Source organism: Palaemon carinicauda, chromosome 12 (genome assembly GCF_036898095.1).
Source record: "Palaemon carinicauda isolate YSFRI2023 chromosome 12, ASM3689809v2, whole genome shotgun sequence".
Taxonomy (NCBI): domain Eukaryota; kingdom Metazoa; phylum Arthropoda; class Malacostraca; order Decapoda; family Palaemonidae; genus Palaemon; species Palaemon carinicauda.
The window spans coordinates 129,093,016-129,118,427 of NC_090736.1; the positions used below are offsets into that span (position 1 = coordinate 129,093,016).

Genomic DNA, 25,412 nt, shown 5'->3' on the forward strand with positions numbered 1-25,412 from the left:
CGCGTCCGTGTGTGCTGCTTCGACATCTGGCACTGGGGAGCAATATGTCTCTAGCCTCTTGGTCTTTGAGGTTGCGAAGAGGTCTATGCAAGGGCGACCCCAAAGTTTCCACAGACTCTTGCACACTTGTAGGTGGAGAGTCCACTCTGTGGATAGGACTTGCCCTCTCCTGCTGAGACTGTCTGCCAAAACATTCTTCTCCCCTTGGATGAACCTGGTAATCAGAGTTACCTTTCTTTCCTTTGCCCAGATGAGCAGCTTTCTCGCCGTCTCGTAAAGGGAAACCGAGTGAGTTCCTCCTTGTTTGGCAATGTAAGCCAATGCTGTAGTGTTGTCGGCATTGACTTGTATTACCTTGTTCTGGACTGACCCTTCGAAGCTCTTCAGGGCCAAAAGGACTGCTAACAGCTCCTTCTGGTTTATGTGGATGGACTTTTGAAACTCCGTCCATAATCCTGATACTTCCAGTTTGCCCAGTATTGCTCCCCACCCAGAGTCTGAGGCGTGGGAACACAACACAAGGCCTGGGCTCTTCAGATCTAATGGGTAACCTTCCTGAAACTTGAGCGGATCGTTCCACCACTGAAGGAAACGTTTCATCGACTCCGTAATTGGAATACATACCTTCTCCAAATCCTTCTCCCTGTTCCAGTGAGAATTGAGGTGAAATTGGAGAGGTCGAAGGTTCAGTCTTCCCAGAGAGACGAACTGCTCTAACGAGGAGAGGGTTCCAACAGGCTCATCCACCTCCTCGCAGAACACTTCTGTTCTCCTAGAAACGAACGTACTTTCTGGATGGCTTGTTCCGTCCTCAAGGGAGACGGAAAAGCCCGAAAAACTCGACTCCGAATCACTATCCCTAAATGGAGAATCTCTTGGGATGGTGTCAGAAAAGATTTGTCCTTGTTGATCAGAAGACCCAATTCTCCTGTCAACTTTAATGTTGTCTGAAGAACCTTCAGGCAGCGGTCTTGAGATCGAACTCTTAGAAGCCAATCGTCTAAGTACAGGGAGGCTCTGATGCCTCTTGAATGGAGAATCCTTGCCACATTGAGCATAAGCTTTGTAAAGATTTGTGGGGCGGTGTTGAGGCTGAAACACAGAGCTCGAAACTGAAAAACATTTCCCTGGAATACGAACATAAGAAAATGCTTGAATCTCGGATGAATCGGGATGTGGAAATAAGCGTCCTGGAGGTCCAGTGAGACAATCCAGTCGCCCTTCCTTACTGCTGCAAGCACTGACTTCGACGTCTTCATCGAGAACTTTCTCTTTTGGATAAAGTCGTTGAGAGCACTTACATCCAGAACTGGACGCAATCCCCCCCCGAGTTCTTGGGAACCAGGAATAGGCGGTTGTAAAACCCTGATGACTGCCAGTCCTGTGCCCTTTCAATAGCCCACTTCTCCAACAAGAGAGACACTTGAAGCTGTAATGCTTACCTCTTTAACTCTTCCCTGTACTTGGGAGAGAGATCCGCTGGGGTTAAAAGTAAAGGAGGTTGCTTTATAAAGGGAATCTTGTAACCCTCCTTTAAAAGTTGGACCAATCAAAGGTCTGCACCCCTGTTCTCCCATGCCTGCCACAAGTTGTGAAGTCTGGCTCCTACTACCTGAAGGCGAAAGCAGTCAGACTCTGCTTCGCCCTGTCCATCTGATCTAGAGCCTTTATTGGAAGACTTTCCCCGAAAGGGCTGGGAAAACTTTGGAAAAGGAGCATCTTCTTTAGGTTTGCTTCTAACAAAAGATGAAGGTAATACTTTACTTACCGTCTTCGAGACTAGGTCTTGGGGGGCTTTCTGTGTTAAGGCAGAAGAAATTTCTCTAATGAGATCCTGTGGGAAAAGGGATGACGACAGCGGAGCGAACAATAATTCAGATTTCTGAAAGGGAGTAACCCCTACAGACAGAAATGAACACAACTGGGCTCTGCTGTAAAAATTGCTGCCAACTCATTCTTGCGACGCCTTATCCATGCAGGACATGACATGGATTAAGCAAGAAGAGTCCCCTTCTTTGAGCATGGTAACCTTCTTGCCCAAGGCCCCTAGAGTCCAATCGAAGAAGTTGAATACCTCAAAGGCTCTAAAGACACCTTTAAGCAGATAGTCCAATTCAGAGGTGGACCACAGAATCTTGGTCTTCCTTAGGGCCGATCTATGGGGAGAGTCTACCAGACTTGAAAAGTCTCCCTGGGCAGAGGCAGGAACTCCCAAGCTGAGAATTTCTCCCGTATCATATCATATACTGGACCTAGAAGCCAATCTAGTAGGGGGAAAAGCCAATGCCACCGCTTTCCCTTGGTCCTTCTTGGATCCCATTCAGTCTCCCATCAACTTCAATGCCCGTTTTGACGAACGAGAAAGAACCATTCTGGTAAACAGACACTTCTTCTTTGGCTTCCCAAGCGTGAATTCCGATGGAGGCGAACGCGGAGCAATGGGAACAAAAGACTGGAAATTCTTCATGAAAGATCTTCATGAGTTTCTTTAAGTCCACTGAAGGACGAAAAGATTTAGTCTTCCTCCTCAGATAACGCCTCAAAAGGCTAATCAACTTCTTCCTCTGACAAAAACTGATGCTCTTCGGAATGCTCGCAGTCCACACGATCAGAGCTAAGAAGTACTGTATCCTGTTCAATATCCTGTCTGGAAACTTGCTGTTCGACATCAGGTACAGGAGGACGCTCGACATCACGTCCTGGAGGACGCTCGACCTCACGTCCTAGAGGACGTTCGACTTTACTACAAGGAGGATACTCAACGTCCTGCCTAGTCAAAGACGAACGCTCAAGAGGATGCGAGGCATCGCGTTTTGCTGCACGCTCGAAAGCGTGTGTAGTAGGACACTCACTGCCACTACTAAGAAATCGAACAGCACCTCGTTTAGGAGGACGCTCGACTTCCTGGAAGGCAGGACGTTCAACCTCACGTGTAGAACGTTTAACGTCACGTTCATCAGGGCGTCGAACGTTACACGTCTCCAAACGCGTTGAAAAGCGTTTCCCGAATCGCCTCCTTGCGCCGCTTGGCGTTAAGAGAGGAAGCTTCCGTAGTCTGATAGTTTTCCCTGAACGATGAAAGCCATTGCTGCATTTCTTGCAACATAATAAAATCAGAATCTGCTTGTGATACGTTAATCGCAGGTTCGTTCTCTACACCGCTCACCGATCGCTTAGAGCGTCCAGCAGGTGAGAGCCAATCTGAAGGAGGCGGAGGAGGATGAAACGAGGTTATGCCCGGTTCAGACAACTGTTCAACAACGGGACGATCCTTTCCAGAATTTAACGTCCTGGCAGGACGCTTAGAAGGTGAACTTTCTTCGGTAGAAGGAAAGTGTTCAGGTCTGCTCCAATGACTACAGCCTGCTTGCGATGTCCTGGAAGAACGCTGGTCCAATTTCCTCTTAAGAGGTCTGGACGCTTGACGCCAGCCTCTTTTAGGAATATAATCATCTGATGACGAACAAAACACCTTAACCTCACCTTTCCTATGGTGAGGGCGAACGTCATGGGAAACGTCAACAGGAATGCTCGAGGGGACGTCTGCTCGGGAGCTAAACCCTCTCGCTTCCTTTCGTCTTCAGACATTCCTTCTCCCAGGGGTTGGGGAGCTTGGAAGAGGTCTAGGACTAGGAGAACGACAACCTCTAGCAGGCGCACCCTCCATAGCACTAATAACACTCACTACACGTCTTGCACTTTCACTTTTCAGCTGCTTAACGTCAGACATTAACTGTGTTTTATCCGCAGCGATAGACTCTACCTTCACACCCAATGCCTGAATAGCCAACATCATATTAAGTGTTGGCTCATCAGCGGTACTCATAGTGGGATCAGGAACTACCACTACAGGGGAAGGAATAGGTTCAGTAATATTAGAAGAGGAAAAATCTCTAGAAGAATGAGAAGAACTACGTCTTACCCTATCTCTAGCTAACTTTCGCATATAGCGATCGAATTCAAGCCACTCATGATCCGATAAAACAAGGCATTCGCTACACCTATTAACAAGTTCACAAACTTTACCTCTACATTTAACACATATTAAATGGGGATCAATGGAGGCCTTTGATAATCGGGTCTTACACCCACTAGCATACACCCTAAAACTTCCAGGGGGGGTGGCCATTTTGAAAATTATTAGAGAGATAAAAAAACAAGCAAGGGTCAAAATATCAATATCCAAACATATAACTAGAGTATCCAAATGAAATCCAATCAAGCCCAAATGAAATCCAATCAAGCGAGAGTCATAAAACCAGAAATATTGTACTTCACCAAAGGGACAGCAGTAATCAGTAAAAAAGCGAGGAGAATATCCAACCAATGTTGCTGCTAGCGCCGGCAGGGAAGATATGAGGACCCATGTAATGGTGTCTAGGTACCTCGCTAGAGGCACGCATGTAGCACACCTGGCTATCAAATCTTCGATTGGCGCTAGTTTTGAATTTTCTGCTGTGACGTCAGGGATGTAAGCTATATATATAACCACCAGGCAGGTCTTGTGTTTAAAATAAATATTTTAAGAAGAGTAACATTAAAATAAATATCTCCTATAAAAATACAAAACGTTCAACAAAACAAGAGGAAGACAAATAAGATAAGTGTGTACTCTAGTGTTCCCTCAAGCAAGAGATCTCTAACCCAAGGCAGTTGAAGACCATGGTACAGAGGTTATGGCATTACCCAAGACTAGAGAACAATGGTTTGATTTTGGAGTGTCCTCCTAGAAGAGCTGCTTGCCATAGCTTAAGTCTCTCTTCTACCCTTACCAAGAGGAAAGTAGCCACTGAACAATTACAGTGCAGTAGCCCCTTGAAAGAAGAAGAATTGTTTGGTAATCTGTGTTGTCAGGTGTATGAGGACAGGACAATATATAAAGAATAGGCCAGACTATTCAGTGTAACAAAGGGAAAATGAACCGTAACCAGAGAGAAGGATCCAATGTAGTACTGTCTGGCCAGTCAAAAGACCCCAAACTCTCTAGTGGTAGTATCTCAAAAGGTGGCTGGTGCCTTGGCCAACCTACTACCTATAATAGTATATGAACAAGTGCACATACACTAGCAATAGACTGCTACCTACTCTAAATAAAGTGTCTTTTTATTGCTGCCACTGCAATATCTATCTCAAACTAAGCTAATTCACTGGATACTTGGGATGAAAGCATGAAAAACTACCTTTATCATTAACATGCATTACAATTACTGTAAATGCTTTCAAAACCTGGAATTCTTCTATGTTAACTGAAACACAATAGTTCAAACTTTTACCAAGCATATATATTTCTTTAAGGGACAGTAAAAATGAAACATCTGATATATAAATAAAAAAATATCAAATAAAGTTTGACTTATATTAATCATTTGGAAGTTTCATATAGATCAATAGTTAATTCAGTTCAAAATTCTTTTACCACTTTCAAATATTTTCATAACTATAATTCAAATAGCTATAAAGCAGGCCGTACACGCAGAGGACTGGCGTGCTGATTTGACTGTGATTGGCACGAATGGGCCAATCCTTATTGTGAAGGGGTAAACAGGACAAACCTGGCATAACTAATCTATCCTCTCGTCCTGTCAGCATGTTTGACCAGACAGGCTAGTCCCACTGTGATTGGCAGTATGCACCCCAGTCTCTTGCGTGTGTGGGTACGGACTAGCATGGCGACTGGGTTGACTCACCTATTTTGTCACGTACAGTATTCCATACATCATTCCTTGATCGGAGCACTTTTTATTTTATAACGATACACATTGTATTTCACAATCTTTTGACTTATTACTGTATTAAAACAATTTTTGCAAATTATATTGTTGAGAATTTATTTATGGTGATATTTGTTATGACTTATATCTTTAAATTTTGCATATATTACACATATTTGATAATCTATTTCCATTAAAAGTGATAGAAAATCAATCATTACTATCCAAAATGTCTTTTGACATTTTCTTATGATCTTCTCGGTAGAGTAACTTCGATTTTTTCTTTTTATTTGAAATTTCCGTCTGCCAGACTATCCATTTCCTAAACAAGTTTGTAATATTTTGCACTCCATTGCTCTTTATTCTTGGTTTTCCACTCAAATTTTCATCCACCAAGTTACGATTTCCTTAAATTTCCTTTCCTTTTTTCATTGCATATTTTGTCTTTAAAACCACACAGTAGTTTGCCTTATTCATGCATTAGTATTTTGTAAGCTGATAATAAACAGATACTGACACAAAGGAAAAAAATTTAATATTCGGATCAAGTGTTATGAAGTCTCTTCATGGGAAAAAACGATGGTGTAAAATGTGGATAGAGGATAAATCAAGTAGCTACCGATAATTCTATTTATCTATGTATACCTCTATCACATTATCTCTGTCTACATAAACACATTCCTTTTCAAATTTCTATAAATTAATGGGAAAACAAGTACTGTACGCCTAATTGAAAGTGCAGTACAGAGAACCCTCGCTACTTCGCGGTTCGACCATCGCGGATTCACCACTTCGCGGATTTTTTTCATAACCCATGTATATACATATATCGCGGATTTTCCGAAAATTTCGAAGAAAATACCGCGATTGTTTTCCTGCTTTGCTACATATGTATGATTTTATATAGATACGGTAAATAATATTTGTAATAACATATTTTATAAAAGCTTTTACTGTAATATCATTATTTATCACTTTCATCATGCACGTTAAATTCCTTAGTTTGTTTACTGAGCGTACTTTATGACGCCGTCGTTTCAGGCGGCTTCATAAAGAAAAACATTTCATTTGGAAGTCCTAAGAAAAATTAAGTAAAACATTGGTAATAACAAAATCAACATACTGTACTGAATAATCGATATAATCGATGCAAAAACTAACCTATACACAGATGTGTAAATGCGTTTGTTTTTTCATTATAATCAGAGATAAACGTAAACAATACATTGGTTGCCATTTTTTATCGTGCTTTTTGGCGTGTTTAGGAAACGCATGATATAAAGTCGCCTTTAATATTTGTGCCTGTTTTAGTTTAGGGTACTGTAGTACATGCATTAAGTGTTCTGTACATTAAAGGGTACAGTAGGGTCCCGAATTACACGTGTTCTAATTACGCGATTCCTCAATTACGCGATCGATAGTTTTTAAAAATTAATTTTCCTGTATTTGCGAGGAGCATTCTAAATCCGCGAGTCAAGCACCGCGAAGCGTAGGAAATCTATTGTTTTCTTAATTGTATTGGGGGGGGGTGATGGTTCCCCGATGTCTGAGAAGGGGGGGGGGGAGAATGTGAGAGAAAGATTTCTGTTCAAACATTTTAAGACTAGTTTTGGATGAAAAATGTTAAGGTTTGCCCATCTGTTGTGTGAACTTGTCGCTAGGCCTAGCCTAACTGTCCAACACCTATATGTATAATATTCCATATTTGTACTAATTAATTTTTATACTTACGTTGTGATTATGGTGAAAAATCCTTATTCATTAAACTTTAAATTAAAAACCATCAAAATAAAGACTATTTTATATCATGCCACTGCCAAACATGTCACCACAACCAAACCCATTACTTTGTTTAGTACGTTCCATCGCTGATCATAACGAACTCGCTAACCAATTTTAACATCTGTCTATAGGTTAACTTTTGCGGCAAAAGATATCTTACCAGGTACTATGTAATAATAATGTTATAATTAATGTTTTATTTATCCTTAGAAAATCAAAATATATGAAATATGAGCAATTTTATTTCGTGTTGTTTTTTTTTTTCCCTATAAAAACGCCTTCTTAAAAGGAAAACGTTTTTTTTTACGTTTCATCGTCGATCATAAACGCATTTACTCCTGAAAGTGATATTGAAGAGCTTTTACTAAAGATGTTATTATAAATAAAGATTATAAATTGGTGGTAAAATATCTATAATCAAAGTGTAGCAGCATCAAGAAATGTTGGGGTTCGCCCTTTACATAAGAATGTACTGTACATTGGATTAGACAGAACGTAGAAAAAATCAATTAGGGAAAAATCGGTATTCGATATCCTCTTCATCAGCATCGTCATTCGTCAATCGGGCTTTTTATTTTTTTTATTCTCAGTCGCTAACTAGTTATCGCACTGCCAAGATCTGCACACATTCCGATAATTCACATTTGAAGGTTTTCTGGGAGAGGATGGATAGAGAAAATACCGAACTATATAAAATGGTTTTTTTAACATGTTAAGCGTCACCCACGTGATAAACCGTTCACCACGATCTACTCGGTACCGCCTTCAACTGTATATTCCGTTCATGACTTTAATTGCCTTTTACAAGCCGTCAGTCTCGTGATATTACGTTTACTCGTATAGTAAGTATAGGATCACCACTTGGCAACACACTCAGCATATGGGGACTGTGAATAGAAACTTATATGATGTCTGGCAACTATTTTTCTGAAGGTAGCTTGATGTTACAAAACTCTAGTTTGAACTGGTTTCCTATCAGTGCGCTCGGGCGTTCATGCATAAGTGGTTATTTGTTGTTCCTTTTGTAATGAAAGGTCTAAAGAGGAAGGTTATTTCTTTAGATGAAATAAATGATATTCTTGTTGTGGATTTTGATAATGATAACCTGTTTGATAATGAGAGCACTAGTTCTGAATCCTCCAGTGATGAGTATATTGAAGAAACAAAGTTTTCTTTCGATGTCGAAAGCGAAAATGACTTCTCATTACCGAATGACTGGACAACGAAATTTTACAAAACTATAAAGGGAAAGGAAACGCAGAGAGAGAGAGAGAGAGAGAGAGAGAGAGAGAGAGAGAGAGAGAGAGAGAGAGAATAAAGTGGATAAATAATGTACAAATGTATGACGAACATATTTGAAAACTATACAGGAAACGATATGGAGAGAGAGAGAGAGAGAGAGAGAGAGAGAGAGAGAGAGAGAGAGAGAGAGAGAGAGAGAGAGAGAGAGAGAGAAGAGAGAGAGAAGAGAGAGAGAAGAGAGAGAGAGAGAGAGAGAGAGAGAGAGAGACCTATTCCTTTCCTTTTGTTGCTTATCCAGGCGTAAGATTTACGATTGAAGATAAAAAGAACCCATTAGAATATTCAGTATTATGTAGCCATTTGAAATGAAATAATAGTAGTATTAATTGTTTTTTTTACTCAACCATTTAATTAATATCCCTACTTTTAACTATAATTACGAATTATAAGCATAAAGAAATTATATTAACTTTGAAAAATTATCATTAGTGAAATGACCGCTCAGGGCAAAAAAAGCGTGATTATCGTACAGCAGCCTAGTGCACACTTGCGCCTAGTGGCCGTGTTTACGTGTGGGAGTGTCATCATGGATATACAGTACTATACTGTAATTTTTAACTATTTCTAGATACGTGTACTGTATCAAACCTTTTTTGTTTTTTGTATCTATAGGAAATAATTCTACATCATTCGGAAAATACTGAAAACAGTAAGATATGCATAGTACAGTAGTAAATACTACAGTCATATAAAATTATCAAAACTTTAACAACTTTTTATTGTTTTATTTATCCATAAAAGAAATTTTGTACAGTATTTTATAAAAAAAATCTATAAGAAGGATTTCTTACAGTATTGTTAAGATAAAAGCTACAGTATATATATATATATATATATATATATATATATATATATATATATATATATATATATATATATATATATATATATGTGTGTGTTTTATATATATATAATATATACATACATACATACACACATACATACACACACACAGTGTATATACAGTATATATATAGCTAGAAAGCTAGAAATGGAGTGAAAAAAAAATTGACGGGTAGGTTGCTGTTTGCCGCCATGATGTGTTTCGAAATATACGAATTTCCAATTACACGAGGCCTTTCATCGACCAAATTCTCGCATAATTCGGGACCCTACTGTAGTTTGTTAACAATACTACGTACAAGGGAAGGTTTTAAAAGTCTGAATATACATGTTAAATAAATAGGTAAATATGGTGTCACTACTTCGCGGATTTTCACCTATCGCGGCCGGGTCTGGAACCTATCTACCGCGATAAACGAGGGCTCACTGTAGTGCTTCAGCATGACATAATCTACAGAAAGGTCCAAAATTCCTTTTAGTATATTTCTCCCAGGAGACATTTGGAGTCTTGGATAAAGGGGGATGAACGGAAAAGGTAGACCTATAATGACTTCAAGAGAAGTAAGTACACAAACACCAAAGCGGACAAATCACCCAAGTAGAAGCCAAAGGAGAATGTCTATCATGTTCTTACATGTTATTTAAAGTCAGATTTATATTAAGTAAAAACAAAAAAAGTAAAAAGTACCAAAATTTAGCATTTTGAGACTTAGATGTAGGCTACAAATTGTACTCGATACCTCGTAATGTACCAGATTTGGTTAACAAGTACCAAAAAACGTAATCATGTAAGCCTAATACTGGGTGCTCAATCTTCTTGAACTAAGCGGGTTAGTCCGTAGCGTGTGGGCTTTTTTCACAGGACAGGAGCGCCGCTCAAGCCCTGCAGGACAAACCGTACGGTCAGTTCTCTGCGTGTATGGCCAGCTCAAGATTGGCATTTCTTATTTTTCTGTAGTACACATTACCCATGGAATAATACCCATATATAGTAAATATTACCATGCCATTTGGTAAACATTCCTTTTGACACAGGCACATTATTCTCTAGTATTTTGGATGCCAGCTAAAGAACCTTTAGTGTGTTAATGACTTCAAAAAAAAGGATCAACAAAACATAGCTAGGAATATAAAATCCATTGTTAATAATTTTATAAAAACACACATTTGAATTAAATAAATAAGACTTACTTAGCTGCTTGATGGTAATCGTTCAATTCAAAATATGCTTTACCAATATGAGCCAGAACCCATCCAGTGCGATAATGCTGAGTTGGCAGAGCTGTCAACAAGTCTATCGCTCTTCTGCAGTTGTACTGTGCTAACTGTTGGTACGCTGCACCCATATCTCGGAAGAGGGACATCAAGCCCTCTGCAATGATTAAGAGCTTTTGATAGCCGAGATAATATTCAACAGTCTGTTGATGAATTATTAAAATATTCCACAGGCAAAAAATAAAGAGTGAAGACTAACGACTATCAGTTCTATAAAAAAATGGCTAGTTGAAATAAATTTCATGGAAAAATCTATACTGGTTCTCAAAAAATAAAAGTAGAAGGCAAAACACTAACTCACCCCTCCTAATAAGGACATACCATCTAGGATTTTATATGGAATTTGCAATCAGAAGGGCAAAATTACAACCCCTTCCTACCTTGCTTTCAGCAAACTTCCAACTCTAAAACAGTCAATTACTATGCTTGCAAGACTGAGGTACCTCAAAACAAGGCAGTTTTTTACAATTTGAACAAAAAATTTAAGTAGCCAAACTGGAATTATATATCACGAAGTATCCTAAACCTATACCAATTATTCTTCACAGGTCAGGTGACAAGATAAAGGTAGTCCTCTACTTAAAGCCTTGCACAGCACAAACCATTGCTTTCTGTCATCAAATTTTCATTGACCAATCTTGGTATCGTTTTAACTAACTGCCAAACTTCTTTAACTTATCCTTGATCAAACTTCCCACTCACATTAAACAATTTCTTATGGTGGGTTCAATGAGTAGATTCTGCAATGAAAATAGTCTAACAACAATAATAAAAACTAAATCATCATCACCATAATCCACTAAAAGATGCAGACTGAATAAATCTGGAAGTGTCAAAATATTAGTTCTAAAAGTACATCTATTGTCCACAGTACAGTGTATAGTCACATGGTATTATAGCAAAAACCAGGCCCCTCCAGATAAGGGAGTCTCTAGCTTGTCCATAAATAACCAAAAGGTTTACAGCTCTGAAATAAAGGATTTCTAGATCTTCCATTCTACCAAATCTAAGGTGGCTGGGTCTCAAAAGTAGACCAACATCGGCGGAATCACCAATGACACCTAAAAGACATTCCCTTTCAATCATTCACATTTAGGAAAAAATACTACTGATAGTCTATCAGCATTTTAAGAAGCATTGAAAATGCTATTCACTAAGCAGCAATATATAACCCACTTGAGATAACCAAATTAGGACCATTTGCAAACTCTTGCAGACAAAATTATGATTATATGATGCCTGGGACAAAGAAGTTGATAATAAAAAAAAGAGCAGGTTCTAGGCCAAAGATCAAATACCACTGCCATCTAAAAAAAAAAAAAAAAGAGAGAGAGAGAGAGAGAGAGAGAGAGAGGAGAGAGAGAGAGAGAGAGAGAGAGAGAGAGAGAGAGAGAGAGAGAGAGAGCCTTACTTTATTGCCTTATTTTTTGTTTGGGTTCCCCCAGGTCCCTCAGTGTGAGGCACCTCGTATATCCTTCTCTGTTTCCATAATTCATTGATTTGAATTTATCGGAGTTAAATGCCATCCTATTTATCTCTGCCCATTCATATATTTTGTTTAGATCTCTTTGTAGTGAGTTCCTATCTTCATCACAAGTAATTTCTCTACTTATTCTTGTGTCATCGGCAAAACTTCTCACTATAGAGTTTTCAACATCAGTCTACGTCTGAGATCATAATAACAAACAGCAGTGCAGCTAAAACCGTACCTTGTTGCACGCCAGATATTACCCGAGCTTCATCCGATTTCTCGTCATTTGCAACCACTATCTGTTTTCTGTTTTGCAGGAATTCTTTTACCCATTTTCCTATCTTTCCCACAATATTATGCTTTCTCATTTTTTTCTCTAATATATTGTGGTCTACCTTGTCAAAGGCTTTTGCAAAATCTAGATAGATCACATCTGTGTCTTTTTCACTTATCATATTTTTGTATATGTTTTCATAGTGTGCTATCAGTTGGGTTTGTGTACTTTTTCCAGGCACAAAACTGTGTTGACCAATATTAAACAAATTATTTTTAACCAAATGATCCATTATTTTCTTTTTTATTACCCTCTCATACACTTTCATATGTGATGTTAGACTAACAGGTCTATAATTGCTTGCCTCTAGTCTTGATCCACTTTTGAAGATAGGGGTTATATAAGCTAATTCATGTTTAACATGTATCTCGCTCATATCTACACTATGTCTTAGCAGTATTGCAAGCGGCTTCGCGATAGTGTTTGCAGTTTTTTTCAACAAAATCGCTGGAACTCCATCTGGTCCGGCTGCTGATCCATTTTAATTTCGTTTATAGCCTTGACAATATCTGCTTCATTAATATCTATGTCCGTTAGATATTCAACATTTTCTTCTCTCATTTCTGTTTCATTATTCTTATTCGCAATTCTTGGCGTGAACTCGCTCTTATATTTTTCTGCTAATATGTTGCATATTTCCTTTTTTTCATTCGTTAGCTGTCCTTCAATTCTTAAGAGGGCCTATTTCTAATCTCCCTTTATTCATCTTTTTTGCATAGGGTTTTTTTTTTATATTTTGAAGTGTCCTTTCTTCTAAGTCCCTTTTTTCATTTTCTTTTGACTGTATAATCTTTTGTTCTGCAATTTCTATCTTACATTTTATTTCCATCATTTTCTACACATTTTTTTTTTTGTAAGATTTTTCTTCCACTTTCTAATTTTCTTAAATAAGATCCTTCTTTCTCTTGGTATGCATGTCTTTTGTTTATTGTTTTTCTTCAGTACATATTTTTCAACAATTTTCTCCAGTATTTTGTATAATATGTCTGTATTTACCTGTATATTATCACTTACAAACACATTTTTCCATTCTTTATTCAGTTCTTCATTTATTTCTGACCATTTTATATTCTTACTATAAAAATTATATTTTCCATATCCTTCCCAATGTTTTGTGCTTTGATTAATTCTTGGATCACTTGCTTTGGAATGGACTATTAATTCTATGACATTATGGTCTGAAATTCCCGTGTTATACACTATTATTTCTTTAACATAATTCACCTCATTCACGAATACTAGATCTAGGACATTTTCCTTTCTTGTTGGAATGTGGTTTATTTGTTGCATATTATGTTCTAATAGCATATCTTGAAGCTTTTCAAATTGCCTCTTATCTTCTGCGCTACTATTACTCTCTTTTTTATATGTATACATACAACCACTTTCTTCTATCCGTTCTTTCCAATCCACGAAAGGAAAGTTAAAATCTCCGGATAGGAGTATATTCCAGTCTTTATGGTTTCTACATATATCTATTTTTTCTATTATTATGTCAAACTCCTTAGTATTTGGAGGTCTGTAAACTACAATATTCACTAGTTTTTCAGATTCAAATTCTACCGCAATCAATTCACATTCTGTGTTGCTGTATTTTTCACAGACTTTTCCTTGATTTATGTCTCTTCCATATATTGCGGTTCCCCCTTGATTCCTATTTGTTCTGTCAGATCTATAAGTTTGGAAACCCTTTATCTGGTCATCACTGCCAGTCTCTTGGGAATACCATGTTTCACTTATATTTAATGTATCTATTTTTTCAATTTGGGTTAGATCTTCTAAGAACTCTATTTTCCTTTTAGAGTTACTCGTGACTAAACCCTGTGCATTCATCACTATTATGGTTTGTGTTTCATCCCCATTATTTAATATTGGTAATAATATGGATTCTCCCATGCTTACTTCCTGTTCTGATATGATGTTCTTTTCTTCATTTCCCGGAATTCTGCCATTAAAAATCCAACTTTTCTATTATATTTGTTCTTTCGCCTTAATATTTATTTTTGTGTGCATACCTGCAATTATCCCCATATCTGCACCAACCCCTGGCATTATAGATGCATTCTTTGTAGTTGGGCTCTATATGTGCAGATTTGGGTTGAAAGGCCTCATATCTTGGGGTTTTTGGTGCATAGCGCGGTATATACGCGGCCTGCTTTTTTGTGTTTTTTTTTTGTTTCATTTTTGCTTTCATTTTTCTTTTCAGTTTGCTGAGTTTTCTTACTCTCATTCATAGTTGCAGGATGCATATATCGAAATTTTTTTTTGAAACTGCATCCTTTTCCTTCTTTTAGGTTTCTGCATATTTTTGGATGGAGATCTCTGCATTCGTCTCCATATCCGTCTAAATACGCACATTTACCATATATTTCATAATTATGGCATATCTTTGGATGCTTGTAGTAGCATCTTTCGCCAAATCTGCAATTCCCACTTTTCAGCATATTGCAGACTATATCTTTCTTTTCTTTTTTTTCTTGTTCTTGCTCTTCCCTAAAAGTATGTAGGTCCGGGTAGAGTCTCTTGGGTCTATTATTTGTTTCCATCTGATAATTTATTTCTTCATAAGTATGTTGTTGGATGGCATCATAAGTTATATCAATGATTTCCTCTGCATCCTTACACATATCCTGTTCATTTTTCTCTTCTTCTTCTTCTTCTTCTTCTGCTTCTTCCTCTTCAACTATTTGCAGATTTAGTCTCGACTTAATTATATTTTCTATCCAGACTAAGCATGTTGAGCAGAAGACCTTTGTGTCTCTATTTTTTATTTTTTGCTGTATTTCAGCACATGTAGGGTGTGTTGGAACATGGCAGGCATCACATTTTCTAATCAGTTGTTGAGGATTATTAATGGAATACCATATCTTACATGTATTACACCATTTTGGCATTCTTTTTCCCAATGCATCAATCAGCATATTCACCATATTGGACTTCTTATTGTTCTTTGATGGAATGTGTTGATTGATGTAGACTTTCTTTATAAGTCTCTTTATCACTTGGATCTTCTTCTATTATTTTGCTGATGTTTTCCACAGATTTGTTCCAGTTTATTGGATCATGATGTTTCAATATGTCTGAGACTATTTTACGTCACACTGGCTGGAGTTACTAGTGACCTCTGTTATCAGACGGGTCGAGCTCCTGTTTCGCCAACTCATGGAATTTGCTTTTGCTGATTCCAGCGATGTCTCTCCACGAGTTGCCTGTGTTATACAGTGCCATCTTGATCAGATTTTTATTAACACACACACACACGAGAGAGAGAGAGAGAGAGAGAGAGAGAGAGAGAGAGAGAGAGAGAGAGAGAGAGAGAGAGAGCTATCTCTGAGCCATAAGCATGAGAGAAAAATACACAAATACACAAGAGGTTGAAAAGGAACCACAATAAACACAAAACTGACTTAGAAAAGCAGTGAAGCAATAATGACTTCCAATACACCAAAAATATCACATTTTCCTTCTATACTACTCTCTGCTTTGCCCTTAGGAGATTCTACAGCAGCAGGTTTGGTAGGGAAGCAATTTATAATTTCAATCATCATTGTTGCAATAAACATTATGCAATACAAAATAATGTAATAACAAACAAATGTTTACTATTATAATGACTAATGCAAAAAATTTAACATTCTAAAGTCTTGATTATTGCACTAACAGACATTAACCCAATTATGTCTAAACCTACTGATATACAGTATAGACAAATAGTCATTCAATTGGGCCAGTTTCAATTAATTAGAGTAAAATAACTTACCAGCGCACAGTTTCTGAATGCTAAATGCTTGTTGAATGAGAGACTGCGGTGTCACAGGTTTTTCTGATAACTTATCCGATGATGACAAAATGTCTTGGTTTTCGCTTTTATTCTTTTCATTAAGTTCTGACAGACTAGATTGACTCTTGGAGGATCTTGTCTTGGCTTTCCTTGCAGGAGACTTTGGTGCCACAAAACGACTTTTATTATTTTCCTGAAAAAATAAACTGTTAACCATGCTTCCATATGAGAGTAGAGTTCACAAAGTGACAATTCACAAATCTACTTTAATACGCTCAATCATACAATGGGTTATGCAAAATGTAAAAATGTAAATAATTTTGTCCTGCCTTTAAAATATATGCAAAGACACCCTATGAAGTGAAGGAGTTATATCATGTTCTACAGAAAATACCTATGATAATTTACTCATTTAAACAGCTTTACGAATACTGTACAGTACAATGATAAACAGTCAAATATATTTAGAGATGTACACACACCCAAAGGACTGTTCTTACATTAATAATGATAAAAACCTTGGAGCAATTACACTTAATCTTTGATTTACTGAAGTATTCATCTTGCACTCACCTTAACAGAACTACTATTGCCAAAAAGACGAGAAGATCTACGGACATTAGGGTTAGGTTGACCAGTCGGGGGGCTTTGAAAATTACTATTATTTCCCGCCGGAGCGAACACTGCCGGTTTATTCAACACCATTGGTGAGTCTTTAGTTGTACGGCACAATATCTGAAAAAATAAATCCAAATTAGATACACATAACATTGTTCTATATTACAAAATAGCAAATTAGAAACTTTTTTCCTTTTGATACTTTATCGAATAATATTAGTAATCCCATTATCGAAACATTGCGAAATGTCTAAAGAGGAATCCCATGCACACACACAAACACACCGAACATATTCATATCATAACTTATAACTCTATGAAAACTGATATCCATGACATATTGGTGCTGATATAATATTCATTATTAAGATATTCTGAATAAGTTAGGAAATTATATATAGGATACTCCTTGTTATTTGTATGTGCGCATAATCATAATACAGTACGGCAGTGCGACTTTGAGATCAGCTGATGACTACCAAAAGTAAAACCAAAATAATAGTTGATTATTGAAATGCTCCTACATTTGAAAAGTAGAATACAAACATGCTTTTATAAATCACAATTAAACACAATTATCTCTAAAGAAACATGAAGACTTAATAATGAACTAAAAAGGAAAAACTCTATGAAGCCTTAAAAATTAACTACCTGTCAACACACGCACAGAGAAAGAAAGAGAACGTATTTGCATGATAACTAAAAACAATGGCTATAAACGAACATTATGGAAACTATGATATCCTTTAACATACTGTTTGGTGCTGATGTAATATTCATCATAGGGATTTTGCAAATAAGTTAAGAAATTATATAAAGGATACACAAAAATGTGCAAAGTCTCTCGATACGGTAGCGGGGCCTTCATATCAGCTGATCACAACCAAGGGTACAAAAAATAAAGCATAATTTTCTATTGTTGAGATGATTCCGAAATTGAAAAATAGAATACAAAAAGGATTTAATATAGCCTATGATATCCTATGAACCAAGAAAGTGAAATAATGATATACAGTAAGAGAATATTGATAAAATATGACAGATGATTATAGTATCATGGCATGGCATATTAAATCTACAAAAACTTCACTTTTTCCACGTTCAACATATGTCCAGATCAATTTACGACACTTCTCTTGGTCCCTATCTCGGTCATAAGTCATAGACTAGCTGGAGAAAAAAAATGATCTGGGTCAAAAGATAAGTTGTGAAGACATTCAATCCTGAAGGATATGAACCTCTGGATAACTAAAGCCCAAGTCTGAGGCTTGAGAAAAGACTCAGGTATGAAGTCAAGTGTTACTAGACCTCTGTATCCTGGCTGAGATATGTTATAAAAGAGACCAAGTTCTTTGCTGGCAATCATCACGTCGGCAGTGAGAAGGAAAGAACTATCTTGAGAGTCAAGTCATGTTCTGAGGACTGACTAGTGGCATGAAGCACTTTTTTCCAAAAGCATGGTACAAGAACTACACTCTGAGGAGGTGGAATAACTTCTGATTTAGGAACCAGTAAGCTCGACACTCTGATAAAGGAGTGACAGTTCCGTCGTGGTTAAGTTGACTCTGTTCAAAATGGAAAACGAGGCTCAAAGGCGAGTGGCATTCTGTCACGGTTGGGACCAAGCAGGTCCTCCTTCTCAAAGGTATAGCAAACTATGCTATCCAGGGGAGACAGATATCAAGTGGCATGAGACCTCTTTTCTCAATCTTAGTTGATAGACCACTTCGCCTGATGGGAAGGCAACCGACGACCTACTGGGGTATCAAGCCATCTTTTTCATTACTGCTTACGAAAAAAGCCCCTCTGAAGGAGGCGATGTTGAATACCCTAAAGGTGAGGGATCCTAGGGACTAAGTATTATTTTCTTGTCAGTGTAAGGTTTTGTTCAGATTTAATATTTCGAGTCAAGTGATTACAGTATATAATTTTCAGAGTATAATATTTTCTTGTCTTATATAAGTAGGTCTGGGAAGGAGATAACAGTTCTCTTGATATCTCTGCAGGTAGGAATAGAGGTTCTGGGTGTTATTCTTCTTGCTGACACTGAAGGGCTATCAGGGTCATCGATTGCTCTGTAGATGTCCTTCTATGAATGAGTCTCCTTCTCAGACAGAAAGCGTGGGAAGTGCATAGGTATTCCACAGATGTCGAAGGGCCTCTAATAATGGGTGCCTGCTTACCCTGTACTGGTTAACCATACCTTAAAAACTTCCAGACGGGATGTCCTGGTCTGACATCTCGTCCGGAATTCCCCTCCATAAGCAAGACTCAGGTGGCAAACAAGGGGAGAGAAAGGTCACTCGAAGCCCGCTGAGTCCGCCTGGTCAGAATGACTACTAAGAAGTTTCCTGGTCTGCACTGAATTGAGTTGCCCAAGGTAATCGAGTTATCTCCCGTCCAACTCCATCATCTTCTAACGGCTAAATGGACGATAGTCATAAAAAGAATATCTTTGACTGGGTGCTTTATGCCATGCCAAGAAGACCTTGTTTGGTATTCTACCACCATCAAGCTCTAATGAAAACACTACAGTGTGACAAGAAGGGAGTTGTTAAGAGATTAAGAGAAAGCAACAAAGCATTCTAAAACAAAATCACTTGTGTGGCACTGCCAATAGGTGTTGGAATATAGGTCAGAGGCCATTTATCACAACAGGTAAGCCCCCACCTTTCTTTCGATGCATCCCCAACAGCATCGAATGTGGGAAAGCAGAGAGAATGTCTGCTCCCCAGAGAAGGTGGGTGATCTTTACCTCCCAACTCAGGTCTCTCTATTACTCTAATCCTATCAGACACGTAAGTCCATAGAATTCCTGCTAATACCGAAAGGAACAGTTAGCACTAGAGGGGACCTGAGTAATGACTTTTGCCAGGGGCCACCAAACTCAGGTCTCCCCTATTACTCTGATCCTATCAGACACGTAAGTCCGTAGAATTCCAGCTAGCTAATCACAAAAGGAACAATTGTTACTAGTGGGGACTTCAAGGTAAGACTTTCACAGGGGGCCCCCAAACCTGGTCTGGCAACCCAGTTGGTGCAGCCATCAGTGCATTCATAGGAAACCTTGCTTGGAGACAGGCTGTTTCCCTCAGTCTTTATCCCTGATTTAGACAGAGCATCTTTGTCTCTTAGAGGTTATTTGCCTTTATAAACATGCCAGTTCTCATGGAAATTGCCGGGATTAATTCTTGCAGGTTTATTCCGAATGGGGAAAAGCCTCAAGGATTGACTCAGTGTTGGAGAAACATCTCTACTGAGTCTGCTCTAATTTAACTAGTCATCTAAGGGAAGAGGAGGGACCCCGGTTGCAACTAGAGTGAATGTTCTTCTAAACACTTAAGGAGTTGAGTGTAGGCTGAGCCTCTCACTCTGTACTGGCAAATACATTCTAAAATGATGACTCTAGGTACATCCTTGAAGGATAACTTCATCGATAACCAATGGTCAAAATCACTGAATGTCTAGTCAATGGAAGGAGAAAAGAAACAGGACATGTCACTTGGCGCAGAGGATTAGGACCGTCCGGAGATCAGACCTAAGGGTCTTATTATCCCTTCAATCTGTGGCATCCTCCCCTGGTAAGACGGGTGAGAGTGATGCCTTTTATAACAAGAGTGATCCCGACCTACACTTCCCCTAGAGTTGGTAGCACCATTGATTTACCTAACTGGAGTGCAATTCGGCATTCTATAGTTTGTATTGTGACTTGAGGAAAGGAGAAACTGTTTATACCAGCAACACTTTCAGGAGCACATGAGTCTCTCCTTCTGATTCCATCAGATAATTGAGACGAACAAGTTTCATTTGACCCTCAAGCAAAAGATTAACTCGTCTGAGTATACAAGGGCATCAAGAAGTTGCTTACCAAATAAACATTCAAGTCGATTACTGTCAAAACATGAGATTGGTTGCAAACCACTGTTTTTGTAAAGGGAAGGTGAATTCTGTCTTTCAACTGCCTTTGCTGTTATCATTAATATCATTAATTGCTAAGCTACAACCCTACTTGGAAAAGCAGGATGCTATAAGACAGAGGAATCGAACAGGGAAAACAGCCCAGTGAGTAAAGGAAATGTGAGGAAAGGAAATAGGGAAAAATAAAATATCTTAAGAACAGTAACATTAAAATAAATATCTACTATATAAACTTTAAAAACTTAACAAAACAAGAGGAAGAAAAATAAGATAGAATAGTGTGCCCGAGTGTACCGTCAAGCAAGAGAACTCTAACCCAAGACAGTGGAAGACCATGGTACAGAGGCTATGGCACTACCCAAGACGAGAGAACAATGGTTTGTAATGGAGTATCCTTCTCCTAAAAGCTGCTTGCCATAACTAATGAGTCCCTTCTACCCTTAACAAGAGGAAAGTGGCCACTGAACAATTACAGTGCAGTAGTTAACCCCGTGAGAGAGGAAGAATTGTTTGGTAATCTGTGTTGTCAGGTGCATGAGGACAGAGGAGAATATGTAAAGAATAGGCCAGACTGTAACCAGAGAGAAGGATCCAATGTAGTACTGTCTGGCCATTCAAAGGAACCCATAAGTTTCTAGTGGTAGTATCTCTACGGGTGGCTGGTGCCCTGGCCAACCTACTACCTATAATGAGAGTTGGTCATGTCTGTCATCTATGGATCAGTAAACACCGGAGTAGCTAGTAATCTCTAGCAGGTAATAGCATTACAACGCATCTCCCTAGTAGATCGCTGTTAAGCAATTGATCGATCGCTATCGATCGTTTGCAAGCGACTACTTCCGAATTACAAAATTGAGACATATCTTCAATCACATTTGTCAGTCAGATAGTTGTGTGCATAAGTTCGGATATGGACCACTCTGGAATTTAAATTTCTTCCAATTTATGGCAGGAATCCGTGACGGATACCCCAGGGCAAATTAAGATCTGGGTTCGGCCTGAATGGTTCCATTGCGCCCAAAACTCGATTACAGAACATCGATAAACATTAGCAAACAAGACCTCCTTCTCCCTGATGACAAGTATCCCTTAGAAAAGCAAAAATGTTTTGTATCTCTCCGTTCCCGATGGGCAACACTGGCATAAGCTCCGAATATTCCTTCTCATGGGAACAGACTTGTTTTTGTGAAGTTTGGGAGTCTGAGTACTTTTAATACTTAACACGTACAATCCGTAGATGTCAAGAGGGTCCCGAATGAGATAAAGGGGGACATCCACTTGAGTGTAGACTACTATGTCTGGTTACATGATGGTACGAGGGTTATGAATAACCCGACTCAATTCCATGGGATACGACCATAGAATGAGAAAAGAATGTATGTTCTGTGTGATGGTAAGTAGCCCTTGCAACTATTCACAGCCATGCATCTGCCTACGAAGGTAGCACATGCAACTGACGAAATAACAGCATACGTCGTGAGTGGTAACTTGATTGCCCGCATGCGGAAGTGTCAGAACGCAACATAATTGACTATAGGTAGGCATTCATGCACGAGTCTGAGCTCATAAACATGTTTACAGTGAACCCTCGCTACTTCGCGGTTCGACCATCGCGGATTCACCACTTCGCGGATTTTTTTCATAACCCATGTCTATACATATGTTGCGGATTTTCCGGAAATATCGAAAATACCGCGATGTGACCGATGGTGCGAGATTGGAGAAAGTAAGGAAAATTGAATCATGATTGATTTTCAATATAAATGAAACTTTGAGGAGCAACAAAGATATCATTTGTTAGAGAGATAGAGAGAGGTAAGGAATGGGAGGTAGTGAAAAGTAGCCCACACAGAGAGAGAGAGGAGAGAGGTAGAGAGAGAGAGAGAGAGAGAGAGAGAGAGAGAGAGAGAGAGAGAGAGAGAGAGAGAGAGAGAGAGAGAGAGAGAGAGAGTAGAGAGAGAGAGAGAGAGAGAGTAGAGAGAGAGAGAGAGAGAGAGGTAGAGAGAGAGAGAGAGAGAGAGGTAGAGAGAGAGAGAGAGAGTAGAGAGAGAGAGAGAGAGAGAGAGAGAGAGAGAGAGAGAGAGAGGTAGAGAGAGAGAGAGAGAGAGGTAGAGAGAGAGAGAGAGATAGAGGGGGGTTAGAGATAGGTAGATAGTTTATGTAATACAAAAAAATTTGATAGGTTATAACACATTGGTGCTTATGTAATATCAACTGTATACTGTAGACGGTTTGAATAAGTTAAGAAATGGTATAAATGATACTTTGTTAGTGTATTCGTACACACTCAAGAGCGGCAGCTAGATGACAGCTGATCTAATCACAGCCAAAAGTAAAAAAAAAAAAAGTCAACAATACTCGATTTTTAAAACACACCCGAAATTTAAAAACAAAAGTACACGCTTTCTTAATGTGCAATTAACTATTTAAAGAGTGGCAATTTTCTAGAATAAAATAATATTTCCCAAAAAATAGTGGTTTGCTGATGAAATCGGATGCCCTATTTTTGGCTATGATTGAAATGGATGTAGACTCAGCCTAATTATTTCATTTCGTATTTAATTGACACTTAAGAAAACTAATTTTAGTTTCTTCATCTAAATGTAAATATTGTATAACACGAAGAGAGAGAGAGAGAGAAAGAGAGAGAGAGAGAGAGAGAGAGAGAGAGAGAGAGATGAATCAGCTGTTGTAATCAAATGGCGTGTTTTTGTTTCGTGAGAATTTCATCGCAACGACTTTAACAACAACATACTGTACTGAACTTTACAGTATTATACAGACTACTGTAATATGATAAAGTAAAATATTTGTAATCTATTTTATATGAAATGGGGCTATTTTTTTGTTTTGTTTAAAATTTACATTTACGTATGTAAAACAACTCTCTCTCTCTCTCTCTCTCTCTCTCTCTCTCTCTCTCTCTCTCTCTCTCTCTCTCTCTCTCTCTCTCTCGTAGATTGTTTTCCTGCTTTGCTACGTATGTATGATTTTATATAGATACGGTAAATAATATTTGTAATAACATATTTTATAAAAGCTTTTACTGTAATATCATTATTTATCACTTTCATCATGCATGTTAAATGCCTTCGTTTGTTTACTGAGCGTACTTTATGACGCCGTCGTTTCAGGCGGCGTCATAAAGAAAAAAATTTCATTTGGAAGTCCTAAGAAAAATTAAGTAAAACATTAGTAATAACCAAATCAACATACTGTACTGAATAATCAATATAATTGATGCAAAAACTAACCTATAAACAGATGTGTAAATGCGTTTGTTTCTTCATTAGGATCAGAGATAAACGTAAACAAAACATTGGTTGCCATTTTTTATCGTGCTTTTTGGCGTGTTTAGGAAACGCATGATATAAAGTCGCCTTTAATAATTGTGCCTGTTTTAGTTTAGGGTACTGTATTACATGCATTAAGTGTTCTGTACATTAAAGGGTAGTTTGTTAACAGTACTACGTACAAGGGAAGGTTTTAAAAGTCTGAATATACATGTTAAATAAATAGGTAAATATGGTGTTACTACTTCGCGGATTTTCACCTATCGCGGCCGCGTCTGGAACCTATCTACCGCGATAAACGAGGGTTCACTGTATGTGCATGAGCACCTCCGTAGTAGCTCGAAGAGTCACTTGCGAGAATAATGTATGCACAACGAAGTGCAACATCATTGCTCAAAAGAAAATGATTGTTGACTAGCCATAGCAGTGTGAACATGAAGATGTTCTTAAGCGTACGTACACTTATGAGGAGCAAACATAGCTAACGAAGCGATGAGACATCTATTCACTTACAAGTGTACTTGTAAGCGAATACATGTGTGCTATCATTCGTAAATGTAAGCATGACCTGATTCCATCCCATTGGTAATAGAGACAAAGGAACAACCTCGAAGGGTTATGCCTCATGGACCGTTGTGGCTTCAGGGCATAATGGAGTCAGGAGATTGCAAAGGATTGAAGAGCAATACCATGTGAGTGTTCCAATGAGCTCTTTAAGCTGTAAGGAGGAGAAGTCCAAGATATGACCAGGGGGAACAATAGTGGCATGCGGCGGCCGAAAGCGGTTGGCAGGCATCCAGATTTATGCCTCTGAGGGTTCCGTCAAATGAGACACATTGTACAAACCCAAGTTTCTACCTTCATGGTGAGATTTAGAGGCCGTATGGGTGAGCGCGCATGTGCAACCAAAGTAGCTCATGTCATTCCTGTATTATAGAAGTGTTAGCACGCATCTGTAGTTGTGCAGACCTTGTCAAAGATGAGAAGTTCGCCTGCACATCTTTCCTAGTATCAAATAGGCTTTGTCTTATGAAAATGATTAGTCTCCCATGTAAGGGTTACTTGCACCCTTAAGTATGCAAAG

The 25,412-nt window shown here is 38.4% G+C and overlaps 1 protein-coding gene across 1 annotated transcript in view; it reads right to left on the minus strand.

Moving 5' to 3' along the window:
- The window catches only part of Cdc27 (cell division cycle protein 27), a 186,581-nt gene that overhangs the window by 68,401 nt on the left and 92,768 nt on the right, over positions 1 to 25,412 (minus strand). Inside the window, exons 5-7 of the mRNA XM_068384545.1 lie at positions 17,073 to 17,234; positions 16,479 to 16,692; positions 10,830 to 11,010 (exon numbers count right to left, since the gene is read on the minus strand). Coding sequence (XP_068240646.1) covers positions 10,830 to 11,010; positions 16,479 to 16,692; positions 17,073 to 17,234 — 557 coding nt within the window. The remainder of the gene's footprint in view (positions 1 to 10,829; positions 11,011 to 16,478; positions 16,693 to 17,072; positions 17,235 to 25,412) is intronic.